This window comes from Ornithodoros turicata, chromosome 5, assembly GCF_037126465.1.
Source record: "Ornithodoros turicata isolate Travis chromosome 5, ASM3712646v1, whole genome shotgun sequence".
Lineage (NCBI taxonomy): Eukaryota > Metazoa > Arthropoda > Arachnida > Ixodida > Argasidae > Ornithodoros > Ornithodoros turicata.
In genome coordinates, this window is record NC_088205.1 from 75,397,803 (window position 1) to 75,424,128 (window position 26,326).

At 43.5% G+C, this 26,326-nt stretch overlaps 2 protein-coding genes across 5 annotated transcripts; one reads left to right on the plus strand and one right to left on the minus strand.

Moving 5' to 3' along the window:
• Positions 1 to 626: 626 nt before the first annotated feature.
• LOC135394822 (stromal interaction molecule homolog) lies at positions 627 to 21,540 on the minus strand. 2 transcript variants are annotated; one of them, XM_064625832.1, is made up of 14 exons: positions 21,207 to 21,540; positions 19,363 to 19,487; positions 16,314 to 16,428; positions 16,117 to 16,228; positions 15,264 to 15,379; positions 15,010 to 15,181; positions 13,834 to 13,912; positions 13,513 to 13,773; positions 12,613 to 12,713; positions 12,291 to 12,487; positions 11,139 to 11,222; positions 7,274 to 7,447; positions 6,049 to 6,283; positions 627 to 3,446 (listed from the first exon to the last, which is right to left on the minus strand). In XM_064625832.1, the coding sequence occupies exons 1-14, from the start codon at positions 21,364 to 21,366 to the stop codon at positions 3,014 to 3,016; spliced, it is 2,364 nt and encodes a 787-aa protein (XP_064481902.1). In that variant the 5' UTR covers positions 21,367 to 21,540; the 3' UTR covers positions 627 to 3,013. The 2 variants fall into 2 exon arrangements, with proteins under 2 accessions (XP_064481902.1, XP_064481903.1); XM_064625833.1 differs by lacking the exon at positions 7,274 to 7,447 and having other exon boundaries at positions 6,049 to 6,280; positions 12,291 to 12,469.
• Positions 21,157 to 23,586, plus strand: LOC135394823 (steroid receptor RNA activator 1-like). Of its 3 annotated transcripts, none has more exons than XM_064625836.1 (6): positions 21,157 to 21,184; positions 22,125 to 22,286; positions 22,354 to 22,505; positions 22,564 to 22,672; positions 22,743 to 22,813; positions 22,886 to 23,586. In XM_064625836.1, the coding sequence occupies exons 1-6, from the start codon at positions 21,172 to 21,174 to the stop codon at positions 22,964 to 22,966; spliced, it is 588 nt and encodes a 195-aa protein (XP_064481906.1). In that variant the 5' UTR covers positions 21,157 to 21,171; the 3' UTR covers positions 22,967 to 23,586. The 3 variants fall into 3 exon arrangements, with proteins under 3 accessions (XP_064481906.1, XP_064481904.1, XP_064481905.1); XM_064625834.1 differs by lacking the exon at positions 21,157 to 21,184 and adding an exon at positions 21,663 to 21,747; XM_064625835.1 differs by lacking the exon at positions 21,157 to 21,184 and adding an exon at positions 21,769 to 21,804.
• Positions 23,587 to 26,326: the final 2,740 nt, after the last annotated feature.

The following is a 26,326-nucleotide window of genomic DNA, read 5'->3' on the forward strand; positions in this document are numbered from 1 at the left end:
CACGTGTTGTAGGCGGTGAGATTGATCGGACTGTGCCGATTTGGGATTTTGAACATGTGGATTTGAGGGGGGGGGGGGGGGGGGGCGAACCTAATGTTCTAGCGATGTTTTGTGGGGGGGAGGGGGGTTCAATACTTGGAATATATTTCTGCCTCGCACGTGTACGAGAAGGACAAGCTGTCGTAATTCGGCATTCCAACTCTCACTGTAGTCGCTCACGTTCATTGATCGCTGCCGTTCCTAGAAAATCTTCCAAGCTTGTTTCCACTTTACATGACGGTATATGGGGTATATCTTTTCCCGTTCCCAGGCAATGCAGACATGAGATCGAAGCAACGCCTTAGGGCTATCTTCTGCTGCCCTCTGTTAGAGTCACTACCTTTTACGAACCAGAATTTTCGTCAAGCATATACGCCAGGCCTAAAAAAAAGGAGATTTCCCACAACCGCATTTACTGGTGTTCTTCCATATTTGTTCAAATTCACCGAAAGGTCGCTCCAACTCCTCTTGGCTGTATAGTCACTATAAATAGGTTACATTCCCGTGACTGCACGCTTCATCGCTCTTGAGTACAACAACCAGAGGCTTTAAGGAAACAAAGGAAGCAAACATTGAAGGAACGCATACCTGGGCAAAACAGAACCCATACCTTATTTATTGAACAGTGTTTCCATTCCAATAGTTTTTTCTGCTAGTATCACAGGCTCGTATATTTTCTTCGTAGTAAAAAGTTGCAACATTCTTTCACGTTCCGTGAGATCGATAACCCATTTTTACACAGTAAAAGTGGAGACGCCGCAGCTCACAAGCACACCACTGCGAAATGAAGAAACATCAATCCTGCATAACCACAAGACCCATCAGCGCCCAGGCGTGGTTTTTATGCGACGGAGAAACTTCTAAAAAGGAAAGAAGCTGAATTACAGTTCACGTACAACATTCAAAATGTAACTTAAATCCAGCAGCAGTCAACACAAAGAGGTAACTGGCCTGCGGGACTGTGTACGCTCTTGGAAGGACATGTGGAACGGCGGCAATGTACGACTTGCGCAACGTTTCGTACCAGATAACTAAAGAAAACTGTGAATTAAAGTTGTCAAATATATTTTGTTAAAAGCGTACACAAATTATTGATTATTGTAAGCAGGGAAAGAAGACTTATGACCAAGAGGATAACCCTGAGCTTCATCTGAAGACAAAAGAGGGTTATCCTCCTCCTGCTTTGCAAGTCGTCTTGCCTCTCTCAACAATCCCCTTCCGATTTTGAGAAGTCTCTCATGCAGTTCTACATGGTTCCTTCAAGATGCTACTACCTCCATATGCAGCATCCATATTACTTTACAGGACTCGAGAAAAAGCACATTTGTTCACGGAGCGCGGAAAAAAGAACAGCGTGGTGCACCTCTCCACTGTGAAATACAAAACTACTATAAGCTGTACGCTTGTTTGTCAGCTATAATAACTGATTAACTAACTAGAAGCAGGAAAGACTTTCATGCAGAGGTTTGAAAGGGAAACAGATGATATCATACAAGTCTCCAAAGACATTTCTGCACATTGGATCAGTTAAGCCAGAAGTCCAAACGGCCATATAAGTCTGTAATTCTCTGTGAACTTGCAGAAAGAAAAATCACACTTGCTGTAAAAGAAAGCAAATGAAGCAACGATGCATTAAATACATACGGGTAGCACTTTAAAAGAGCAGGAAGAAGAAAAAAAAATGGTGCGAATCTCGTAAAGCTGATATGACCCCTGAAGTAACAGCTAACGCAGGCCCGCATTAAGGCTGATTTGCAGCAATGCATAAATCACTGATGTTCGCCATTGCAATAGCCAATAGTGTCCACAGTGCTCAGCATGCAATACATACGACCAGAACAAGTATTTATTGAACATCTTAGCTATGCTTGTATAATGTACATAAGGGCCTACCAGATTCCTGCTTATCAAACTTCCTTAGGCATTAATCAGCATCTAAAAATAAACTCTTCAATGATGTCAAAACTTAACCACTGTAGAAACTCGTATGTAGATAAACAGCACGACAGAAAATGCGATCAAAACTTTGCGCCGACCAAGCTGTATCTTAAATCAAGCCGTACTCAGGTCCAGTTACGTCGAGCGTTCATTTTCTGTTAATGCAAGCTGTCGCTATCAAAGCAAAGCATTGCAAAGAATGAAAAAAATTACTTTATAGCTAAGCTGTCTTCGTAGAAGTAGAAACCCATACAGAAGTGACAAACAGTGAGAATTTTACAAATCCGTATGCAGACAAGGTTGGGAATTGAACTTGCGTCAGATGCAAGGTTATCTTGCATTCCTTTTTTAAACCTCATAAAACATCATGGTTTGATTCTCGTGCCCTAAATGATAAAGAGAAGCAAACGCAGCACTACCAAAATGCAATAAATGAATATAAAAAAAAATGTGGTAGAAAAATATTGCCTTTTCTTTATCCAGCACTTACAATTTGCTCATTTATTACATATAACCGCGGATAACTAAACATGAAAGATCACATATTCACAGTAGCATTGTATAACGTGGATGGGAAGAAAATACGAAGAGCAATAATCTGAAACTGAAAGAAGGCTTCAAAGGTGTCCCCTTCACCGGCAAACATGTTTCCAAAACAAAGTTGGCTTTGGAACAGCAGTCCTCGACACACAGTTGCTCGACAACAAAGAGGTCTCCAGCACTGCAGCAACGACGGCGGCGAACAGTCTTTACTGGATGAGCAGAACAACACCCTCTTCCATTACCATCCCGTGCCACCCATTTAAGCACACTCCTTCAAAAGAACATTTCGAGGGACACTTCGTAAGGAAGACCAAAGAGGAAAGGGATGAAAGTTGCATATCTTCGGGTTAGCATGCTGCCGCAGAGTCATTTCATCATCACCATTTTGACGAAATGCAAAGCACCAACCTAAATAACCCCATCAACAAATAGAGAATCACGTAGTCTCAACGTCCAGTGCGGAAGACTGTCCTCAAATTTGTCGAGTCGTGTTTCACGCGACCTTTGACTTTTTCTTCTTCAACGGTTGAAATAGCGATACCTTCTTCTTCTTTTCGCGTAGGCTGTCGTCGTCCGCCGTCGAATTCGAATCCGTCGAGTTCTCCTCGTCCAGAATGCCACCCGAGACGCCCTTGAACGCGGCAACCAAGATGTTTGGTGGCTTTCGCCTCTTGTCTACGGGCGGACGAGGTAGTGTCGCTGCTTCGAAAGACCCTTCTGCTACGGGGCTGTTGCTAGAGTGGAGGGAAGACGGTGGGGAAGAGTCCATATGGAGCATGGGTTCCGATACGGTGGACACTTTCCTCAGCGAGAATTCCGTCGGAAACGAAGCTCCGGCCGAGGACGAGTGGTCTTGGCTGAGGCTTTTTCCTAGCCAGGATGAGGTCCGAGATGGGACCTTTGGAGGCCTACCGATTTCTGAAGGACTGCAACAGGATTTAAAAAAAAGAGAAAGAAAGAATATATACAATGAAAAGAGTAGAGACGTTCACCGGCATAATGGCGGAAGGTGCTGTGACAAGACGACAGGGTGACCTTTATGAGTGAACACATGTGGAGTGTGAAGGATGACTCATGCCTGGATATGTCCGCTAAAGAAAAAATGAACATGCAGTGTACCTTGGGGTCTTGGACTGCAACAAAGAAAAAAGAAAGAGGAGGGATTCACAAGCTACAGGGAGGGAAAACTCCAAACTGTATTGCACTGACATTTAGAGCCCTGCATTTTAGGGTTTACACCCGGTATAACACGGTGGCAATTCGGGATTGTTGGCGACGGTTCACTTTAAGTGATAAAACAGTGTACTCAAGTAAATTGGGTATGAAAGATCAAATGTTACGTCAATAAGATCATTTTGTTGCAAGTCAGTGCTGCGTGTTGTCCAGTCACTTTCCCTTTTGTGTAGTTTAAGCACCCTTTTATTGCTTTAAAAAATATGTATCTGGTAAACCTTGTTCTTATCCCCAATTTGCATCATCGTCACTTCAGGTAAAACCTGAGAACAAACTTGCAAAAATGCAAATTTAGCCACCGATACAAGCACTAGAGTATGCTAGGCACTGAACATTCAGTGCAGCCACTTGGCATCTCCTGTTAATCTGAAATGCATTAAAGATTTTTTTTATTTTCCACCCAAAGGTCTGCTCTTCTGCCAGATAAGGCCCAATTTCGTCCTATTTTATGGCTACTGAAATATAACAAAATTTTCGCGCTGCGAAACCCGAAAGCACAGGGGTCTAACTGACCTTAAGCACTTCACTAACATGCATTTGAGGGCAAATTCCTGAGGCACTGGGGTTAGTTGACATTTTTTTTTTATAACCCATACCTTAACCAAACTCAGTCATGAGGATGCTCACTCGTGCTCAATGTGGCAAATGAGCTGACCATGAATGAGCAAACAGAGGGCTGAGTGGTGAGTGAATGAGCATGAATGAGCAGATGGAGGGCTGGGCAGCAAGTGAGTGGGCATGAATGAGCAAATGGAGGGCTGGGCAGCAAGTGAGTGGGCATGAGTGAGCAAACAGAGGGCTGGGCAGCAAGTGAGTTAGCATGAGTGAGCAAACGGAGGGATGGGCACCAAGTGAGTGGGCATGAGTGAGCTGAAGTCACAAGTGCCAAGCTCTGCTATAACCAAATTATGCGGAATAAAAAAGTATTTACCACACACTACAAGAGAACATGCCAAAATAAGGGCAGGTTCAGCTGTTCCTATTACAAAACGGTGTGGAGCCAGTAACAGGTCATACATAGAGCCTGAAGTTTTCGGGAAATATTTTTTTCTAAATTCGGGGGCTAAAAATCGGGTAAATAGGCGTGTGCTTTAAATTCATGCAAATTCGGGTGAAAAAACTTCCAGTATCTAAATTCAGGAAGAAATTGGACTCAGTGACTCATAGAAACGGTGATGTAACTACATTTGCTGCGAAACAAGTTAGCGTGCATTCATACTGACATCTCAGTGAGGGCAATTTGCCGGGTAAAAATCGAGTTTCACCCTAAAGAGGCAACCTTCGATTCGGGGTGCAAATTCGGGGAAGAATCAGGTTAAACCCTAAAACTTCAGCCTCTAGTCATACATCACGTAACTAAGATGTTCCACTTAAAACTAGAGCTGCGCGAATATTCGACATTTCGAATATGAAACGAATACCTGATTCTATTCGAATGCTATTCGCAACCTGTTATTAGTATGCGTAATTTTCGAATATTTTTCGAATATAGTACTGAAGGAAGGTATCACTTCTGGCGAGCAAGGTTCTGCAAGTGGGCTTCGCCTCAAAACATCCAAGAGTTAGGTGAAGCCCACTTCACGTTACTGCCATTGCCCTTTTTCTTTTGGTGTGTTGCTTCAAACTGCAAACCGGCTTCACCTCATTGCTCTCGAGCGTTAGGTGAAGCTCGGTTCACACTGTTCACAACGCTAAAGTCATTGCTTAGTCAAAGCTCATTGGTCAACACTATACTCTGGGCATTGCAGATTCCATAAATATACTCCCAATGTTCTGTAACAGATGGAAATATGTGCAGTTTCTAAAGAGAAGTACAGGAAATTCATGATGTAAACATAGAAATGAGGAGATGCACACAAAGCAGGCTGCATGGAACATGCTGACTAACCCTCAATGCAGTTCGTCCCACTAACGCAGTCTACCATACACAACACAGAGTGACCCTCCTCTCATGATATGTTACGCTGGCTGAAAAGACTCACATGTTCGGAGCACATCATCATCTAACGAGAACAACACGAAAAAATATTTCACCACAAGGTATTCGAAATTATTCGAATTTGGCCTGTTCTGATTATTCGAATTCGATTTGCCATTTCAAGCAATTATTCGGATTCGATTCGCAGTGTACTAAATGAAATATTCGTAAACTATTCGCAATGAAAAGTTTGCTATTCACACAGCTCTACAAACCAATCCCAAACTGCCTTCACTGAACAGGAATATTTGCATGCAGTGTTTTCAAGTGCTAGACTTTCATCGACTCTACATGACTTTGAAAATGCAGTGCCTCACCTGGTGTCTCCTACGGAAAAAATGACCCCCTCCGGAGGTGTGGTGCCCCGTACGCTCGGAGCCTCGCTTCCTGCCAGAGTCTCTTCTTCCACATCGTCATCATCCTCGGTCTCGTCGAGAAGCACTAGTCGCTGCGTCGAGGAGCCATTAGCCCTCGGCGACGATACTGGCAGTGTGCTCGGACGCTCCGCACAGTGCATGTTGAACAGCGAAGACATACTCTGTACAGAGCCTACTGGAAAAACAGGACAGGCCAACGCCTCAGTCTCTCTTTACTGACCACCATGAATGTGTTCTGCGATGCGATTTATTCAAGTTTTCACAGAGTATTTTGTGTTTGTGCAAACATTCCTGCGTATAATCCTTCCGTGATTCATTCCCCTGAGAGCCAGCAATCATTCTCCAGGGATGGAGACAGCTGACGATATCGGGGAGGTTATTTTTTTCAGCGTTGTTCAATGTTTTGGCCAGGGTGTTTTGTGCACAGTCATCCAAATGTTTATCGGAAGCATATGCTGTACTTTACATGCCCCCCTGACTGAACCTGACCCTACGTGTCAAATCCTAAATTTCCATGAGCAATCCACTTCGTTGACACTTGAGGTAAGAGGCGGTACTGCAGATAATCTTTCTTTTCCCTGCAAGAATGCACTACGGGCTCAAGGGGTGCACTTTTGATTTTTATGCGATTTCTGCATCGGGAGTAGTACATTATTTGTTTGGCATTCAACACCCTTTGATGCCCAGTCAATATGGAAATGAAAATGCTGAAGGTGCCACACGTGCTCAGCTCTATTTGTGAGGCCACTGAGACAAGTCTCGGACACCTGGAACAGCAGTAGTCTCTACTTGAAATACTGGTGCCTCCAAGCCGTACTTTGCTGCATTTATAGTTAGTATCCATTCCCTGATTTCATACCATTCATTTGCTTTTGCATCTCCATCTCTGTGGATGAACACATAATGTCCCGTAACACAAATATCCGCGCAGTCACACTTTTAAATATATCCTGCACGTGATACTATCTAAACACACAGCAAAGCATGCCTAACATCGCAGGTACACTTCTCACATCTTAATGAAAATGAGCGCTTTCTTGTAACCTGTGCACGCAACAAAGTGAAGTTGTGATATCGTGACACATATATAGCTTACACTGTAACCCTTTCCCCATGCTTCCCAGCGCAGAAATAGAAACAGCATAAAAGAGCAGAGTGTCCTCACCGTTGCAATAGCCCAGGGGTGGGCTACAGGCGGCTACGCCGCCATTATTGTTAATGGGCAAGATCCGGAAAGGGTAGACAGCATTAGTAGAAGCACCCACAGAGTCAGTAATGTCAAAAGCTGGAGGGACAGGGGCCAGAAACAGAGCAGCACTATTGTGTACTAGCTGCTGCACTGTAGCCACAAAAAGGAAACGTAAGAGCAGGAGAGAAAGAAAGCATCACCATTAGCAAGCAGCGCAAGCAAGACCTCTCGAAGAACAGCATAGGAAGAGCCACACGTATAATTTGCTACGCGCAGCTTGGCTGCAAGGATTTACTTAGGACTAATTCCGCTGGTCGTTTTCGGGCGCCGTAACGTAATGCGCCAGTATGGGTCCAGTGCAGAAAAATAGTGTCAGTGTCGCCTACACTGGTTCTCACAGTCAAACATCCTAGGCACTGCGAGCGTTGACCGAAATCATCTTGAATGTCCCCGTCTATTCCGCGCCATCCAATTGTGAACGTGAAACTACCAAGTTTACCAAGAGCCTGCACGAACCCTATTTATTGTCAAGGGCAGCCATTTTTTTAAGTACAGCGCAGTTTCTCTTATCAGCCATTTTTTAATCTACATTTTGCAATGACAGTGAAAGGAGGGCATAAAGAGGGGTGCGTTCCGTTATACGCTCCACAAGTCTGCGAGGTTAATACGCATGACGTCGCGGTGACATTTCTAGGACGCTTTTAATTGGCCGGAGGAACCATGTGCATGCTTCATAAAGGTAAACAAAGGAGCACAGTATGCCTCTAGGAGGGCCAGAACAGCTCTGATTTCTGTATTAGAGAATCCACTTTTCGTTCAAGATTATCTTGGTCATCGGCGAAAGACATACGCAAGTTTACCATAATATGTGTGCTCAAGTTTGAACTATTTGGCTCTCATATAAGTTTGTTCATGTGAGCATCCTGCAAACATTCTTTAAACTGTGTGCAGATTAAGGTCTCACGGAGTAGACAAATATCCATTTCTGATGAAGTAAACATAACACGTCGGGTTTGGATTTGTGGACGCTTGCATGCAGGTCCGATTTCTAGCGTGAAAAATGTTCCTTTGGTAGGAGTCACTATTTGAAAGTTGGCTTCACCTAACACTTCCGTGTATTGCGGTCAAGCCCACTTCAACGAATGCTTAGTGTTGCTTTAAGTGTACGTTTGTAAGTTTAGCGGAACTTTTTCGATTCATTTATTTGTGTTATGGGAAAGCCATCTTTAACCTATGACATCGTACGCTTTGTTTAGTGATATATTAGGTTAGATTAGTGCGGCTGTGGCAGCTTGCCTCGCACTCCCAACTTCATTATCGAAGCGGCTATTGCCCTATTACCGTATTTTCACGCGTATTAGCTGCGGCTTATGCGCGATTTTTTTTTCTCACGGGCGCCCTGCGGCTTATCCACCGGTGCGGCTTATCTGATGACTATTTTTTTCCTGGTATTTTCCCCATACGCCGATTTTAACGAAAGGGCCGACAGTGTCTCTGGAACAGCGCTGCCCTGCCGATGCACGAACAGTGCGTAACAGGGACGGGTCCACATTCGAGTAGATTGATCTTCCTGGTGCATTCCCCCAAGCAGCTTTAAGGAAAGTGGTGACAGTGATTCACGTCTTCTGGAAGATCACTGACCCATCAGTCCACGAAAAACACCCGACAAGGGCACAATCCGATCTTGGTAGAACTCCAGAACTGATCTCCTCTGTTGGACACTGTGCCGATCCCGGAGTATGGACCACAGGGTTTATGGACTTCTCTATGGTCTCCTTTGTCGCACAAATCCGTCGTCTCGTATTGCCCCGCGGCTTATCTGCGGGTGCGGCTTATCTGCCAGAAAATTTTCAAAACGTCCCAAAAAACGCATCCTGCGGCTTATCTGCGGTGCGGCTTATACGCGTGAAACTACGGTAATCTAACCTAACTTCACTAAACTAATCTAAGACATCATCAACTTGGTTAGTTTTGTGATAAGTTAGATTAATGGGGCCATGACAGCTTCCCTTGTCCCTCAAGATTCGTTTATATAATGAGGTGAAGCCGCCTTGCAGAATGACAATGCCAACCAAAGTAATACCCTGGTTTCGTACCAAAAATACCCTGTGTTTTTCACACACAAAGAAATGTAGTCTGCTACATGAAAGCTTTGTGTCAATACGCAAGTTGAAAACTTCAGTGTTGGATCTTTGTACTGTTAGTGCTTTCCGCGGACGTTGACGAGACCCTTTCTTGTGCTGTTACCAAAAATAGCGAAGGAATCAGGAAAAATCACGCTAAACAGCGAAGTTCCTTGAAGTGGGTTTGCCCGCAATACACGGAAGTGTTAGGTGAAGCACTTTCAAACCTTGTAGGGAGTATCTAGTATCAGCAAGGTACGCGGAGTAGTAAAGAGGTTGCAGCAACAGCCAACGATATACGAGGCATACCAATGCGAGCGCGAGCATGCTCTCAACCGCTCACCGCTGGATGATGCGTTACTGAACATGCAACTTATTCTTTTTACAAACAGGGGCCAGTGCAAGCCTTAGTGGTTATACAGTGAATTTTCAACCAGTCTCTTAATAAACATTCTTTCACCTAATTTCAACACTCCACAGACCAACCGCTGTGGCAATGCTCATGATCTCAGTTGTCTCGCGACGTAAACCCCTAATTATTAATTAATTATTTTCAATGCATAAATGTATCTTTTTTTTTTTTTCACCCGAAAATACATTTTACACTCTTGCCCTCACAGCAACCTACTTTCGGAGCGTAAATACCACCAATATTTTCGGCGCAGTTACAGCAATGCCGGTATTACACACGTCAGATGGTGTTAAACGAGACACGCACTGCCCTGAAATGAAGGCTGTAACATGCACACTCAAAAAACCAGTGCAAGCTTTTTTTAGACTACAACGACCAGCGGAACTCACTATGTATTACGAGCACAGCTGACTGGCTCATTTGTGGAGCAAGGGAGCGCAACACAGTTACTCTTTCATAACATCGACTTATTCTCCTCGTGTGAAACGAGTTCTAGGGTCTCCGGCCGATTTGTCGGATTTCTAGGAGCCACGAAATCGGTCCAAATTTTTAGTGAATGGCATAAATCCACTTTATTTCAATAACTTTCACTCGGAACATACAAAGAGACTAAAAAAAAGAAAATCTACGTGTCTCCCCTACGCTACACAAGTGCGCAACAACGGTACCGCGGCAAATTTCACCGAGTGCGTACATCATCGACGTAGTCACAATAGCGGGGATCGCCCCCTTGTGGACAGATGTGAAGACTATGCTGACACTGCTCAAGTGTCAAACATGTGATGTCGTGTTAGTCTCAATCGTCGACGAATTTGCGTCTTCACTTCTACTGAACACGTCTATCGTAGTTGAGGTCGGCATTTCAGTATTGCCGATAATCAAAGCTACTCGTAGTTCAAGACACACATATTGAAATGTAAGTTCTTGCAACACGTCTGAAGCAGAGCGTTCTGTTTTGGTCACGCGCAGATAAGCTCTACGCTCTGAGCTTCTACGAAAACGTCACGTCAGGAATGACGAATGGCTTTCGTGTCGCGAAAGCGGTACAAAATATTGGGCGCGGGAGGAACATTTCATTTCTGGCGCTCGGGAGATGGTAAATGCGGAGCGAGATGAGTACTAATAATCAGGAAAGTCTTCCAGGGAAAGGTCCAAATTATTGGACAGAAGTACATTGGTTCTATATGGGGCATTTGATGGTGGCTACATATACCACTGTTGCCCGCACCCTTCCAATACATATATGTAGCACGTAAACTAAACTCGCTTCTGAGACAAGCAACCATGGGAGAAGTCATATTCTTACCAGCACTTGCTCCGCCAGCAAACGAGAGCTGTCCATCATCGTCAGCAATGGCACCTTCGCTCTCTGAACGAGTCATTTTTTTCCCTAAAAGAAAGAAAATTCATCATCTCTCAGGGCACCAGGAAGATATACAACTAACAGACACTGAACAGACTTATGCCACTAAAGCTAAAACAAGTTTGTGCAAGACGAACCCCTCAGGGCATGTGTGCCGACAGTGGGCGTTATTCGAGACGAGATCATAAATCTTTTCTTGTGCAACTCCTATAGCACGCATTTAGGACGTATGAGTTCTATGAGTGCCCAAGGAATGGGACAGAGCATTTTTTTTGGGTACGTTTTGGAGCGGAAGGATGTGCATTTTAGGAGCAAGTCTTTTTTTACGGAGCAACTGTAGCATAATTTTTAGGGAGTACTCTACAGCGTTGCCATAAAATGCCTAGCAGAACACTGTGGTTGTCTTTAAACCGAGCGGCAACTTGCAAAACCTGGTGACAAATAGAGCCTGAAGTTTTCGGGAAATATTTTTTCCTACATTCGGGGGGTAAAAATCGGGTAAATAAACATGTGCACTAAATTCATGCAAATCCGGGTGAAAAAACTTCAAGTACGCTAAATTTGGGGAGAAATCGGGCTCACTTATTCAAACTAATTGTAGCGGTTTGGTACAAATTGTGATGTAACTGCATTTTTCTGCCAAACAAGTAAGTTAGTGCATTCCTACAGACATCCCAGTGATCCAGTGGCACAGCCGGTTATTTGCTCTCTCTGCCGGTTGCCGATAGGAAGGCGATACCGGCAGCCTTTTGCCGGTATTTGTGGCTCAACACCTTTCATAGGGGCTTTTACGGGGTTTTCCTTTCAACATTCCACCGCAGCTCGAACAAATTTGGAGCACAGATCCAACTCTGTAGTCACCAGTCGTTTTCTTAGTTATTCATTATTATTATCATTGTTGTCTCAAGCCAGTACGCTCGTTCTTTCTCTCTCTCTGTATACTGTCCACCCCTCACTTACTTTCCCTTTTCCGCGAACATTTCCTCCTTTCCCTCTATTCCACCCCCTCTCCCTCAGCCGGTATTTTTCACTACGAAAGGTGGCAACCCTAGGTACGCCTACAGTGACACGAACCCATGCTCTAGCACCACTTACCCAACACAAAGGTGGGGTGCAGGTTCGCAGTACTTCCATTGACGAAAGAGCTTCTCAGCAATGCTTCCAAGTGCCCAATGCCCGGATTGTGCACAATGGGGAATCCGCAGAGGCGCTCGATCTGCTTCCACCGGTGAAGACGCTCTTGCAGGTCCTTGGTCACCTCCGAGAGAGCAGCCCTGCACAGGAACAGGACTCTTCGCTTTGCGTTAAAAGCTAGGGAGGGACTTGTTTAAAATGACAATGACACAAAGGAGTGTGCTCTGGACAGTCAGGTTCTGTGCATCAAAGGTGCATCGCAAGAGGATTGAGAAGGACTCACTTTGCCTGCAAGATCCGACTGTCGATGTCGTCGATCGAGCTCCCGTGAGCTATTCGAAAGGACCCCATGAAACTGGAGCGCTTCCGTCTAAGTTTCTCACACTGAGAGAAGAAAGGGTTTTAGTCTGTGAGAAGCGCACTGAGAGAAGCAGAATCGACTCTATTAAACACACTTTATGTTCAGCTGATCATAGATGAAATGCAGTTTTCATGCATTTCACATATGGTTTTGCAACAAAACATCATAGCTTTCATCGTAGCAGATACAAAAACCAATTTATCGACTTCATCTTACTGACTGTTAGGTTATGCTGTCTCTTTCTAAATTACAGGATGATTAGACCCTGAAGTTTTAGGGTTAAACCCGATTTTTCCCCGAATTTGCACCCCGAATCGAGGTTCACCGGTTTAGGGTTAAACCCGATTTCTACCCGCAAAACTGCACCTAGGCTAGGCACCTCACGGCAATGACATGCTAATTTTTCACAAAATACACGGTTGACCTCAACGTCTGATACTCTGGATAGGCTGTACAACGAACGTTTGTTCGACAATAGAACCCGATATATCCCCAAATTCAGTCTGATGGTAATTTTTCCGCCCGAATTTGCATGAATTTTCGACATCAAGTGATTGACCTGAATTTTACCCCCCGAATTTGGAAAAAAATAAAACCCAAAAACTTCAGGGTCTAAGGATAATTCACAAAAGTTGTACAGAATCACATTGTTAGGAACTTTCTTCGAAGCTTTCTCATTCTCTGCCGCACTGGGCTTCGGAACGCTACACTAAACTAAGAATTCAGGACCTGCTGTATTTCATGGAAGTAGAACGTGGCAGTAGAAATAAGTTAGTTGAGCACCTCTGAGGTACCACAAAGCATATAGCAAGCAGTACCCACCCCTTCTTTCGCAGCCAGCAGCTGTTTCTCAGCAGCAGCCTTCTTGGCATTGTAGTGACGCAGCTCGAGCTCGTGGGTGAGCTGCAGCCAGTGCTGCAGAGATGTAGGAGGCACCCAGGCACCTCCAGCCACACTGTATCTGGCCACGGCTGCCTGCGCCACAGACAGTTGCTCTCGCAAGAGGCGAACCTCTTCCTGCAGGTGTTCCACTACGCTGCGGGTCTGCTCGGGGTCGTTGGCCAGGAGGAGCTCCCGCTCTTGCTGCGAGGAAACGCAGGCGTTACGTGAAACCTGCGCAAAATTTTGACCTTACCGACTTACCCTAGCTGCAAGGATTTCGTCTTCCAGCCTTTGCTTCTGAATGACAGCAGTTTCTTGCTCCATTTTGGCCTTGTCTAGTCTGTGAAATTTATTTATTTATTTATTTCCACACTGAGTGCCCACAAACAGCTGTGAGGGCCTTTGATAGTGCCCACAAGTGCACCACAGCCGTGGGCAGTGGGCCATAAGTGCACCACAAATTTACAACTACACACAAACAATCTAGTGGTAAGCGAACAAATTAAACGCCACAAAAGTGCAACGTAAGCTTGAGAGTGACAACTGAATTGGCATTAAAAATGTCTAGGTGATTGTTTCTCGTGACGTAAACATTAAAAGTCATCTGCATCCTTGATATTGTGCAGCACTTGTCTAGAACAGTGGGATAAAAACAACGAACGGTGCGCATTTGCCTGGGCGGAGCATGCAAATTTACAAAACTAAGCAGCGAGGAAGAGTCAACTGATCCGTGAATAAGCTTGCTTAAGAACATTACGTCGTGGCATAGCCTCCTGTGCTCAAGGGAGTGAATGCAAAGTCTGGATAACATAATACCATATGTATAATAGAACCTACAATAGTAAAATCTATCGTACACCAATCTAACAAACTTTATTTGAACACGTTCTATACTCGATGATACCATTATATTTCTTCAAATTAACCTATCCGCTAATATAACCAAAAATTAACCCAAAAAATGCCCACAACTTTGGAGATCTGGCATCTTACACGGAATGAGACATCTGAGCACTTGTGTACATTTAATTGGACAAAAAACACTGGGATTACTACCACTCATGTCATTAACTAATTTATTCTCTCGCATTAAAAATTGTTGCAAATTCTACGTAAAAAAAAGCCAAAAATCTGCTATGCTATCCATTGAACATCCCATACACGTACACTAATAAGTATTAATTTCGAGGTTTGCAAGCAGGCCTACAATAAATTGACAGGTCACGTTTTCGCATCAGGAATCAAACAGAATCAGGCAACACTGGTTGTATAGAATGGCTGTGTTATCTAGCCTAAAATAGAACCAGGGGAACTTTTGTATAAAGTGCCTAGGGTCTCAATAAGTGATTATGGTAGTGATCATGGAGTCTTATAGTCAGATCATTGCAGCAATACAACCACCACAATACAGCTGCGTATAACATTACATAAACGTACTCTCTCTGTAAGTCCGACAGTGCCTCTTCTGCCTTCTGAAGGCTATCCATGTCCTTCATCATCTTCTTTAAGTGAGACTGAGAGTAGTTGTGCTGCACATAAGCAAACCAGCATCCGCCCGTAGCAATCACGAGCGACATCACGAGGAGGACGTCCTTCACGTAATTGTGGTCTGAAACGCAACGTGAGACGTGAGAGCGTGAAACGCAACGCGAGACATTTCTCGTGGGTACACCTCCGACTACGACACGTACGTTTCGGTGGTCCGAAGAGTACCACATCCATGGCCTTGAGAGTGAGTTTTTGCTTATGGATGACATCCTTGATGCCAAGGATACTGCTCAGATAGTTGTTGTTGGCCACAGCCATTCTAGCAAGGGTAAAAACATGAAACCTTTACAACAGGAAGGCCAACGAACAACATGAAGCAATGCTACAGGTGTTGCACTGCGTGAAGCGGGTAAGACTATCTCGGCATGAAAAAGAAATATATTTATCGTGTACTTTTACGATGTCGTGAAACGCTACTCGAAACAGACAGCCATAGTACGCAGTACTGCATAGTTTTAATATTCGTAATAGACTGCGCTGACATATAGACATGTGACTTATGCTTTCATCCTATGCTTGCGCTGTACAATGCAGCGACGCTTTCAACGATTGTGTTATGTGGTGATGTTGCCTGTAGTAAATTGGAATAGTCAATGAACAGCGCAAGAATTTCCAAGAATCGTGCGATATTTACACCGAATGCATTGCCTATCGGGAAGCAAGAAATTCGAATCCATCTTTTAGATGGTATCTTACGCTGTAGGCACTGACTAGAGAACACAGACAAATCAGTATGTTCGTGTTGTGGCCTAATTCACGACATTCCATACTGCACCTCCACGAAACTCTGTAAAAGCTCGGATGTTGTTCTACAACGTAATAAAAACGCTGCATGCGTAAAAATTATTACGATCAAAATGTCTCTCTTTTTTTTTTGTCGATACGAAAATGAAATTTTTTTAACTCCCTTAAACCTTGTGACAGCATGCTTTAAACATGGTTGCAACCGTAAAGACATATCGTAAGAGCAAGGTAGACACACTGCTACGAGCCTACCTAGGAAGTGTAGACCCGTCCACACTGTTGTCCTCAAACGTCTTCACATATTGCGGAAGCTCCACACAATTCACCAGCCACTCTATCGTATCCTCCACTGTCCAGTTGTGCACTGCAATGTACATTTTGCTCGAGTATTAGTGCCAAACACACCACCTAATGACCGGGCTCCACGTTTGTGTCTATTTTTAGCTTACCTTCGGATACCTGCCAAGCCTGCCACAGTTCCTCCACAGATATGTACTTGTCATTCCCATGGAAGCCCTTTTGTCTTTCATAACCATTTTCATACTGCAACTCATCCCTTAGGAACTGCAGACAGAGAGAGGGGGCAGATTGGATACGTGAGGTTACGCATTTAGTGAACTAAAGCTTTAAATGATCATCATTTTCCTTTGTAGATCCGTGAGCTTTCGGGTTATGAGTACGGTTCCGCGCTTACGGTCTTTATTTTTGAACATGAAGAAAAAACAATGTACAAGTTTCCGGCGATGCAGAATCAAAAATAACAAAGACGGTTAAGAGCATACTGTTTACTATATACATAAAAAACAAGACTTTCGTGCAGTAGGCTGCAGTTCTTCAACCTGAAGAAGTGCAGCCTACTGCATGAAAGACCTGTTTTTTATGTATATAGTAAACAGTTGATGCTCTTAACCGTCTTTGTTATTTTTGATTCTTTATTTTTGGGCCGATTCGGCGTGTGTTTATTGATTTTCACGAAACCAGCATTTTTCGACGTTGTTCCTGCCGTGCACATGGTTTAAGCGGACAGTTATCGGCGAATAGATATCAGAATGTAATTTCCGCACGACACTCATTCAACATGGCGTTGTCCGCTGCGGTGGCTTTTGCGGCTAACGAAAAAGTAAACGGACATTTTTCGCAACCATCGTATTTATGTATGGTTTTCCGATCTGCATCAACAACTTGCTGGGCATGCGCGGCAACTTATCACTGTCATCGTTCCTGGAATGTCCCTCTGTATTCAGCGTTTTTCGATTAAAACCGAACAAGGGAAAATTTACTCCGCGTATTTAAAACCAAAAACGCGGAGCCCTAGTTGTGACGTAAGCCTGGATGCTTTTCGTGGGCATTCTATAAGACATGCACAAAGTCCAAGAGATCACGTGCTGACCACGCTGCAGAGGTGCTTCTAAGTCAATATTAAAGAGACCAAGATATTCACGAACCCCATTACCAGGGAGTTAACAGTTGCATATGGTAGCGCATGTAACGTTACTGCGCAGTAGACTTCGAACAGCTGCACCAACTGGTAATGAAGACCAGCTGGCACGTTTTTGCTCTTTCCAGCGTGTCGCATGCATCATCCACACCCCATACATTTAACCACGAGCGCTCCTGCGCATTACAACATGCACTACCGTTTTATTTATCTGTTCAACGGCGCACGAGCTTTTGGGTACCGTATTTTCGTAGCTTTAGCGGAAGATTGCTGCCCACCCGCGCCACATGGTTTAATGCGTTGACACGCCGGTCTGATAAGTGATAAAGCAGTATAATCTGGGCATACTGGAGGCTGGAGATAAAAAGCAACAATAGCACTTCCGACTACACTTTATTTCAATGCCTTTCAGTTAAAATCACGTCAAAACATTCTATTACCTTTCCTGAACGAGAAATCGCGGTGAATGGTTCACAATTAAGCTCGGACTTTTTTCTGGTTAAACGCCTTCCATGGATTCGGGAGGGAATAAGCGGGACAAATCCGATTTAACCCGAAAAATTCTGACCCTATTCATAAAGAAAATAAAAAAACGAGGGATTTCTCGTAACAGCATTACTGCAGCTTTTCCAAGCTGTGCTTGCAATTTCTGCGTTGTGTGCATATAAAACAAAAATATATAATGAAAAAAAAAAATAAAAAAGAGCACGAACTACTGACACTGAGATTAAGCCCTCTCTCAACAGCTGTGTACACAGGTGATAAACCCATGTCGAGAGCCACAAGGCCTTATCGTCAAGCTGACGTTCACATGGCATTCACTGAAGGGCATCCCGCTTTACAAGCGTCTGTATTAACAACGCACGCCTTCCATACAGCCGGGGAAGAAAAACGTTTTTTTTTCTATTTTAAAGAACGACAATTACGGCAAGTGCAAAAGCCAATAAGGATGGTACCCGAGACAAGGAGAGAGAGAGAGTCAACACGCACGAAATTCTCTGAAGAATTTTCTGTGCGGTGCAGTCCCACAACAACAGTCCTTTTGTAGTCATGCACCAGGCTGTCAGTGGCCTACTGCTCCTTTCAATCAAAAGTTGCATACTTTTGAGTTCTTCTGGAGAACAATGAAGCGGAAATGATGCAGACAGTTTTGCAGAAATTGTAGTGAAGATGTAACATCTTGTTCCCTGCTCTTGCCACGACGAAAGACACAAGAAACACAGCAGCTGTGAATAACTACCATCTCTCCAAAGGCCTACTATACTAGTATCTATCAAAATAGCTTTGGACTGTCTCGATGATGGATGACCACAGTAAAAAAAAAAAAAATTCTGGGTTTGCTAGCTGACAGAGACAGAACCGATACAAGTAGACAACAACGTTAAACTTCGAAGAGTGGAAGAAGCAAATCCGAACAAGACTCTCAAGTTAGTCTGCACCTGCAACTTGGTCAAAGTACAAATTTTTGCTTGCTCGAGTTGATTTTAAGATTGCATTGAATCCCACGCAGCCAAGCAATAGAAGCCTGACATATGCACTGCCCACGAACTACAGTCAAACTCCTTTATAGCGAACACCTTTTTAACGAAAATACCACTACAGCAAATTTTTTTGCGGTCCCGCTGGAGCTCATAGGTCCAATAATGGACATCCTTTTGAACGAAAATACCTTTACTGCGAATTGTTTTTAGCTGTCCCCTGAGTTTCGTTGTAAAGGGGTTTGACTGTATTGGCATGAAGATAAGATTGCTTTTATTTTTCATGGCACAATTTCAAGAAGGAGTATCACGAAAGAGAACATTTCGAAAGCGTCGTTCACTATGGTAATCTGCGTGTTGCTCCATACAATTCCGAGATGCACTTGCATACATCTCTCAAGTGGCAGGTTATCTTAACCAGGTTCGTCGTCTCGAGAATCTGCCTGATACGAGCTATCTCCTATGAAGCAGGTTGGTTTTTGTCCTACATTCTGATCATGTGACACATGTGCAGACTTTGGAACAATGCACATATATGCGACCATATGCAGAACCAGAGGATAGTGAACAAGAAATTGGTACCTCGTCAGTTTCGGCAACATCGACGTTTCCGTTGTCGTCGTCATCCAACTGGTGATGCAGGGCTTTGATCGCCTCATAACCTAACTTGTCGTCACAGGCATTCACTTTTTCGCAGGTGCCCTCCTCTGGAAATAAAGAAAGTCACTTCATCACTAACTGAGTGATTCTGTGACTGTGCTGAATAGGTATCAAGGAAGACTTGTTTGCAAAAGGAACGTAGCTATATGCAGTTAGAATCTGACAGCAAAACATAATTTTGTACGTTATCTTTGTATTTTTGTTGAAGTCCACTCACTAGTAGGGTCTATCACTCATCTATCATATAATTTTATCCTCGAAAACTCCAAAGAACTCATCAAGAGCAGAGCTCCAATGATAGGCTCCAAGAGAGCTCCAAGTTCACGTTACTTGCTCATAGCGAGATTCATTTACGAGTGTGAACATTGCTTCTGGTGCAATCTTTGATGTAGTGCAATTACACAATCAGACTTGCAGCTGCATCTCCAGACATGTCACGGCAACTATTTTTTAAAATGTGTAAAAAATTGGGCTGTTTGGTGATCCACTTCGATAGAACTGCTAAACCCCTAGTGCAAGGGAGACACTGTAAAAAAAATGTGTACTGTACCGTCAGTCCTTTTTTACAGTGCACTAGGGTTTTAGCAGTTTTATCTAAAACATTTTTTCTTGTGCCCCTATTTCTCAAATCCTTAAACTGCTGCACGAGCGCAACAATCAGTAGGAGCACATCCTGAAGCAAAGTCATAAACCAAATACGTTCACTCAATTGCTTCAACTGGCAGAGATCCAACTTCTCAGATTAAGCAACGGAAAATATAAGAATTAAGAACCTTGAAATGCGGCGGTTCACTCATACGCAAGCTTATGATCTGCTGCTACATTTGAAAACATTTCTTTTATCATTCGGAACATATTTCATTGGTGCGGTGCTTGCGTAATACACTCCAATCATTAAACTGTGCAATACCAGTAGCACACTGAAAATTCTGTTGGTCAAGCTGTATTTAAAATGATTATTTCACAACTGATACAGCCTGCATAGGCTTGATAGTCAGTCATGTAACTGATCAATTAATTAATTAATATCACGAAAGATAAAGCGACCGACGCTATGACAACCGCATCAAAGACACATTAAATGTGACGAAACATTGAGCACAATCGGTCTCCGCTCCACTGATGCCAGTTATTATTATAACAGACGACACGGAGCTCGTTCAGCGAAACATTTGCAACCAGACGGCTGTGCATGTCAGCCGTAATCCTTGACATTAAAATTTATCACTGCTCCTCCGTATGCGTGCAGCGTGGAAAATGAAGCCGCTCTCACGAAGAACAGTGGAGATGTGGGAATCGACTATAATCTTCCCAAATCGTTTGCAGCTGCGAGTGCCAGACTACTGCACGCAGCAGTGAAGACTTCAGAGAAGTTACACAGGGATTTTTCCAAACCGGATGATATATTACAGCGCGTCATCGCGTGAACTTAAATTCAACACAAAATTTACGAATTTGGAAAGGATTGCTCGCGAGCCTCGCAATTTTTAAGTAGTGGCATTTAAAGAGTTGAACGCAAGCACAAAAGCTCAACTGGGAAGCGGCGTTTCCTGTGCACGCTCGGTGAAGGATGAAGACACAAACATGCGGCACACGTTGCGAAGCTTTATACGTTGCGTCTGAATATTTATCGCGCGTTTAGCCACCGGTTCCTGTAACGCATGGCTAAGTTCTCCTGTGATCGCCGTTTGTTATCCGAAGTCGCAACGTCACTTGTGTCAGAAAGGCCGAATGTATGTCTATAGTAAGTCAAAGCACATATTCACCCGTGTCGTCCGCAGACGATGAAGGAACCTGCTGAGAGTCAAGCACTCCTTTCTCACTTTTAGAGCCATCAGATGACAGTTGACGGTCGTACGCGCTTACTGCAGTAATTGACTCCAAAAATAGGATCACAAATATGATGTGCAGGCACCGCAAATTCATGTTTTATTTACACCTGTGTCCAGCAAGGCAGGCAGCCTTCATCAGGTCTCATTAATGTTGCTTCGGCACAAAATAAGCAACCGAGAAATGCACATTATGAATACAGCACAAGAGACACAATAGCGAGTACATTCCAGCTAACACACAAAAAAAGACGTGTATCGCAAATTATACGACCCCCCGTAACTAGTACGCAGCGAATAATGTAAACGGATGCAATCAAAGTTCAATAGCAGTTCTATTCACTTATAATGAAATAAATATATAATAGAATATTATTTTCGCATTAGATGGCTCTGTTGTCCTCTATGTACTAGTTTTAATTTTGAGTTATGTGTATGGCATTGTGCAGGACCACAAATATGGCCGCGCTCAGACCAGGTAAATAAGCTTTGTCAAAAACGAAGATGTTTTTCAAGTTTGCTCACTTACGTTCATGTAGGTTAAGAATACCTCGATAGCATATGAGTAATGAGTAACCTATGACGTTTAAATAAATAATATTCTGCGCTACATCTCTGTACTGACTGACTGACTGACAGGCAGAAATACGGAGCAAGAGGTGACCACGCTCTCCGCTGGTATCTCCGCTGGTTTGGTGCATAAATAAATTTAGTTTTGTAGCTTCAGCCGTAATTTTATGTTTCGTTGACAGAAGTCGTACCAAACTTCAGTTGATCATATCTTTAGCATGAACAAACGATTTGATAGGGCAGGTATTTAGGTAAGGCCTTCGACTGATGCAAGTTTTTGAACAGGGAACGATGAAAAGGCCTGGAATGATCCACCCGTGTTTGCCTACACACAGACACAGGATACACCGGCTGCAGCCCCCAAAAGGACCCTCCTGAACAGGAGGGTGCCGTTCCCACAGGACGGTCCTCCTCCAACCCAGTCACCTGCGCCTTCGACCATATTAGGTGTGGTGCATACTCACATTTTCGTTAAGAGAACGACGACTGAAAAAAAAAAATTCTACAACCGCAGGCGCATTGCCACCAGCAGGGCCACTTCTAACGACGAGCTGTACAACAACTGAAACTGAAGTTGAGCAGCAGCCATCATTTCCAGAAGATCTGAAGGGAGAAACCTTGGAATGTCTCACAGAAGTTATGGAAAGATATCTAGGAAATGTAGAGGTTAGAAATTGTGTTGCAGTCTCTATAATAAGTATAATTCATCTGTCTCCTATACCAGAAACGGAAGGTAGATGAGGTACAAAGACGCGCCGACATTTTGAAGTCGATGTGGGAACAGGGAAAGCTTAGTGACGCGGTACAGAGGAAGACATTCCTACTAGTCTCCGGTGAGTGGCATTTACGCATGTTTTAATGTTAGAACGTACATAAAATTCAGTTTCACGTAATCTTTTTCAGAACTGCATAAAGGAAACGTCGAACAAGCCAATAAACTTCACGTTTCTCTAATGGTGGACTACGTTAGTGAGGTCGGAACACTTTTTCCTTCAACATAAATATGCAATTAATGACTAACTAAAAAAAAGTTTGAAATTTTGCAGGTGAGCCAGTGGATGATAGGAATAAAACGTCTCATTTTAGCAGCTCAAGATGGGAGTTCCACCACAAAGGACGACAGCTAGGGCTCGCTCGTAAAATATAGGTTGGAATACGAACTTCAGCAAATGTTTCAGAGTATTTTCTGATACCGTAACAAGCAGTGGCGTCACCAGAGCACCCGTTACGGGAGCCCTTTCCGTCCCCCCCCCCCCCATTAACAGATTCCTTTCCATAACAGGCGATATACAATAAATAACAATATCACCCATCACGCAGAAAAAAAAAATCACGTGCTCGTAGAGGGCCCCCCAGAGGGTTTGTTTTTGGCATCAGTGCGCCACAGACTGGTGCGTCACCCCATTCCATCGTGTCACCCCGTACGTGTGGTACTAAGGCTTGTGCTCGATTGTTGACGGCGCCAACCTAGACGTTTCTTTCTCTAGGGTGAGACTGTCTCCATCCTATCTGGCAATCTAGGAACCTTCTTCCCTTACTAAGCACAGCGCTAATATAAGGAAACCACATTTTATATTCATCTGAAGCTTAAAATGGATGATCTCATAGACTACGACCCACTCAGAAAACTGTTACATTATATTTCTGCAGGTTTCTTTAAGCCTATTTCGTTATTCAAAATGAAACTTTCACCGATGTGTATCTGTAACACACGTCAATAAATTTTGGCGAAGTTTCGGAATCGGCTGATCTGCGCCAGACTGTCCACTTAATGGGGCGTCCGACTGGTTCTGAAACTAAACTGAAATATTGTTTGTAGTACTATAGATGTGTGGAGTTGTGAAATAGCAGCATAGTAGCTAGAGGAAAGTACCGTAGTAGCAGATGCCACATGTTGAACACACGAAGCAACTCACTGGCACGTAACCCTGAATACTTGGGAGTGTGCTAATACTTCATCCTCCAACGACCAAAGCTCGTCCCACCAAATTTGACTAAGCGGTTGCCCATAGTTTCTGTTCAGGCCCACATTACTCAAAAAATGAGGAAGTTAAATCAATTCCGTGGATTTCTGCGGACTGCCCACGACTCGTTGCTTTCTAGGTTGTCTATTCCTGGTTGCTGTTGAGAGGCCAAAGCAAATCAAAACTTGGCTTCACACTTTTCTTTTGTCAAGGCCGAGGTGAATATTTAGAGTGACATAGCAAACGTCACTGCTGCTAAGAGAGATTGTAAATAGCTGTGCACCCATCCAATTCCTTTACTTAATAATTGTGGCACTATGGTTCGAGACAATTTGCACTGTTGCATTGACAACGATGCAGAATTGAATGGTAAGTGCTGTGAGTGGGTCATGCTTAGAGCCTGAAGTTTTCGGGAAATATTTTTTTTCTAAATTCGGGGGGTAAAAATCGGGTAAATAAGCATGTGCACTAAATTCGTGTGAAAAAATTTCCATTATGCTAAATTCGGGGTGAAATCGGGTTCAGTTACTGAACTAACTGCAGTGGTTTGGTACAAATGGTGATGTAACTGAATTTTTCTGCCAAACAAGTAAATTAATGCATTCCTACAGACATCCCAGTGAGGGCAATTTGCCAGGTAGAAATCTGGTTTCACCCTAAAGAGGCAACCTTCAATTCGAGGTGCAATTTCGGGGAAGAATCAGGTAAAACCCTAAAACTTCAGGCTCTAGTCATGCTCCATGAGACTATCCCCTTTAAGGCAATTTGTTGTGCTTATTATATGGTGTGATGCTGTATACTGAGACAGAAAGAAGTCTAGTTATGCATATTTTTTTTAATACCAATTGTCCTGTACTGATGTAACCATCCCAAACATGTACATGACAACCCCCCCCCCCCCCCCAAGTAATAAATATGTACATGTGAATCAAACAATGCTACTTCAATGTGATGCTCTTGATACACACGCAAAAAAAAAAAAAAATCTCTATGCTGTTTTGTTGCTGCACTTGCAATGTAGCAAATCATTTAGAAATGGCAGAGCTTTGTATGTTCTTTGTGGAAGTCCAATGTATTCAATAATTGCCGTTCAACATTCATTGCAACCTTGCGAAAGCTACAACAACATTCCATTCACAAAAGTTTGCCGCAAACACTGCCTTCTACCAACTGCTCTGCTCCTGCGTTGATCGTGCTTGCTAAAAAAAAATGTAGCCAAAGCCCTGTGTCTTCTTTCGCGTGTGTCGTCACCTTTGGCTGCACTTTTTAGCAAGCATGTACCAACTACCCCAACTCTCATGCTCGTTCAGATCATGATAAGTTGCCTTAAATTTTCGTTAGCCAAATATGCAGTGCCAGAGGACCTGGCCCAGCACATTCTGTTGGCTACACGCAGCGTTGGGGAGCCATCACACAGGGCCGGCGTCTACTTTTTGCCTCCGGGCAGACAAGTGGGACAAGACCCCCCCGTATTTCCATAGGGGTCCTTTTGGCACCCCTTCAGGCCGGGAGGAGGGTGTTGTCCCTCTGTCCCCCGTAGGCAACGGCATTGCTGTCACATAAATGCAACTGTACAGCATGTATACTTGCAATTTGAATGACAAGATAGTGGCTCTCAGCTACACTTCAAGAATGCTACATACAGACCAGATGGGGTAAATATAGTTAGGGATTTGTGTTTTAAGGTTAGACAGGGTTGGGTTATATCACCCAACTTTACTCTGTTTTACAGCTCCCGATATAAAACACTGTCCTGATTTTTACCCCCCCCCCTTTTTTTTCTTCAAAAAACAAAAAAACTGAAAACACAAGGCCCTACATATACTCTATAGGTAGGGCCTGACTTTTTAGGGTTAAACCCGTATCCGCCCGATATTTACCCCCCGAACGAAATCTGTAAAATTCGGGTTTAACCCGAATCTACCCGAAAACATCCGGGTCGCGTGGCACGCTTGTAAGCGTGCATTAAAATAAAGTTTGATAACATTGCTAAACATTAGTTCCATGTTAAGACAAATTTTTATTAAACAAAAAAAATCACCCGAATACACCCGAATTCCTGACGACAGAATATGCCGTAACGGGATTTAACCCGAATACACCCGAATTTTCGAATGAAAAATATCACCTGATATTTACCCCCCGAATTTGGCCAAAAATAAAACCCGAAGAAGTCAGGCCCTATCTATAGGGAAGCACAGTTTTCAACAAATATTACTCTAGAATAGATGTGTCCTTTTACAGAAGTGAATATATTGAACAGAAATGTTTTTAAATGACCGCTAATAGCACTGGAACTGTTTAACGTAACATTCCTTCAGATTCATAATTGCCATTGTCTGCTGCTAACTACCTTCCTCTTCCAGTATCAACGATTTACTGTACTTTACAGTATCCTCTGCTTAAGGCAAGAACCTGTAGTGGGCAAGAACTGGTTTAAGCGTGATGTAAGCTTGAAATGTATGCGGCATTTAAATCTGTACAGTCTATCAAAATGAATTAAAATTAAGGCTTGCCAAATGC

Excerpts from the sequence above, each read along its gene's own strand:
- LOC135394822 (XM_064625832.1), bottom strand. The coding sequence starts at position 21,366 with ATGAATTTGCGGTGCCTGCACATCATATTTGTGATCCTATTTTTGGAG. Across the intron at positions 12,488-12,612 it reads AGTCGGATCTTGCAGGCAAA|AGTCCTGTTCCTGTGCAGGG; the intron begins GTGAGTCCTTCT and ends CGCAAAGCGAAG. Across the intron at positions 7,448-11,138 it reads TGCTGGCGGAGCAAGTGCTG|TGCAGCAGCTAGTACACAAT; the intron begins GTAAGAATATGA and ends TTGTGGCTACAG.
- LOC135394823 (XM_064625834.1), top strand. The coding sequence starts at position 21,699 with ATGTGTATGGCATTGTGCAGGACCACAAATATGGCCGCGCTCAGACCA. Across the intron at positions 22,287-22,353 it reads TGCGCCTTCGACCATATTAG|GCGCATTGCCACCAGCAGGG; the intron begins GTGTGGTGCATA and ends CTACAACCGCAG. Across the intron at positions 22,506-22,563 it reads GATATCTAGGAAATGTAGAG|AAACGGAAGGTAGATGAGGT; the intron begins GTTAGAAATTGT and ends CTCCTATACCAG.